The 655-nt window shown below is 38.3% G+C and overlaps 1 protein-coding gene across 1 annotated transcript in view; it reads left to right on the top strand.

Annotated features, from left to right (window-relative positions):
• Positions 1 to 655, top strand: part of SLC17A5 (solute carrier family 17 (acidic sugar transporter), member 5) — a 65568-nt gene that overhangs the window by 53263 nt on the left and 11650 nt on the right. Inside the window, exon 10 of the mRNA XM_010851264.1 lies at positions 391 to 481. Within this exon, the coding sequence (XP_010849566.1) occupies positions 391 to 481 (91 nt within the window). The remainder of the gene's footprint in view (positions 1 to 390; positions 482 to 655) is intronic.

Genomic DNA, 655 nt, shown 5'->3' on the forward strand with positions numbered 1-655 from the left:
TACGTGAAGCTTCCTATCTAGACACCATCTTGTATGAAAATCATATCTCAGCACGTCTCCATTTCACTGTAAAAGAGATGATTTCAATGGCTGTGTTCCTCTATATGATGTTAGAACTATTGAAATACAAGGTTTTCAGCAGCTAACTATTTAGTCCTATTTCAGTAAGACATTGCTTTTAGACATAAAATTTCACAAGAGTACAGCATAGGAATGTAGTTATCTATGGACAGAAGCTACTTAAATGTGTAACACAGGGAATTGCCTGGTGGTTCAGTGGTTAAGATTCTGCACTTCCATTGCAGGGAGTACAGACAAGTTCAATTCCCACCCTCCCCCCCAAAAAACTGTGTAACACATTAATAAACCTCTATGAAAATGTCTCTGCAGGTATGCTGGTATTCTCCTGGGCATCACAAATACCTTTGCCACTATTCCTGGAATGATTGGGCCCATCATTGCTAGAAGTCTTACTCCTGAGGTAAGTAGATAACTTACTCATAAACCAAAAAGGTCTAAACAGTTCATTTGAAACTGCACATCTATATTGAGTATATTTAATTAAGGGTGAAATGCTGAATCCCAAAGAAAGGCAATGCCAAAGAATGCTCAACCTACCGCACAATTGCACTCATCTCACATGCTAGTAAAGTAA

Source organism: Bison bison, unplaced genomic scaffold (assembly GCF_000754665.1).
Source record: "Bison bison bison isolate TAMUID 2011002044 unplaced genomic scaffold, Bison_UMD1.0 scf7180017864300, whole genome shotgun sequence".
Classification (NCBI taxonomy): domain Eukaryota; kingdom Metazoa; phylum Chordata; class Mammalia; order Artiodactyla; family Bovidae; genus Bison; species Bison bison.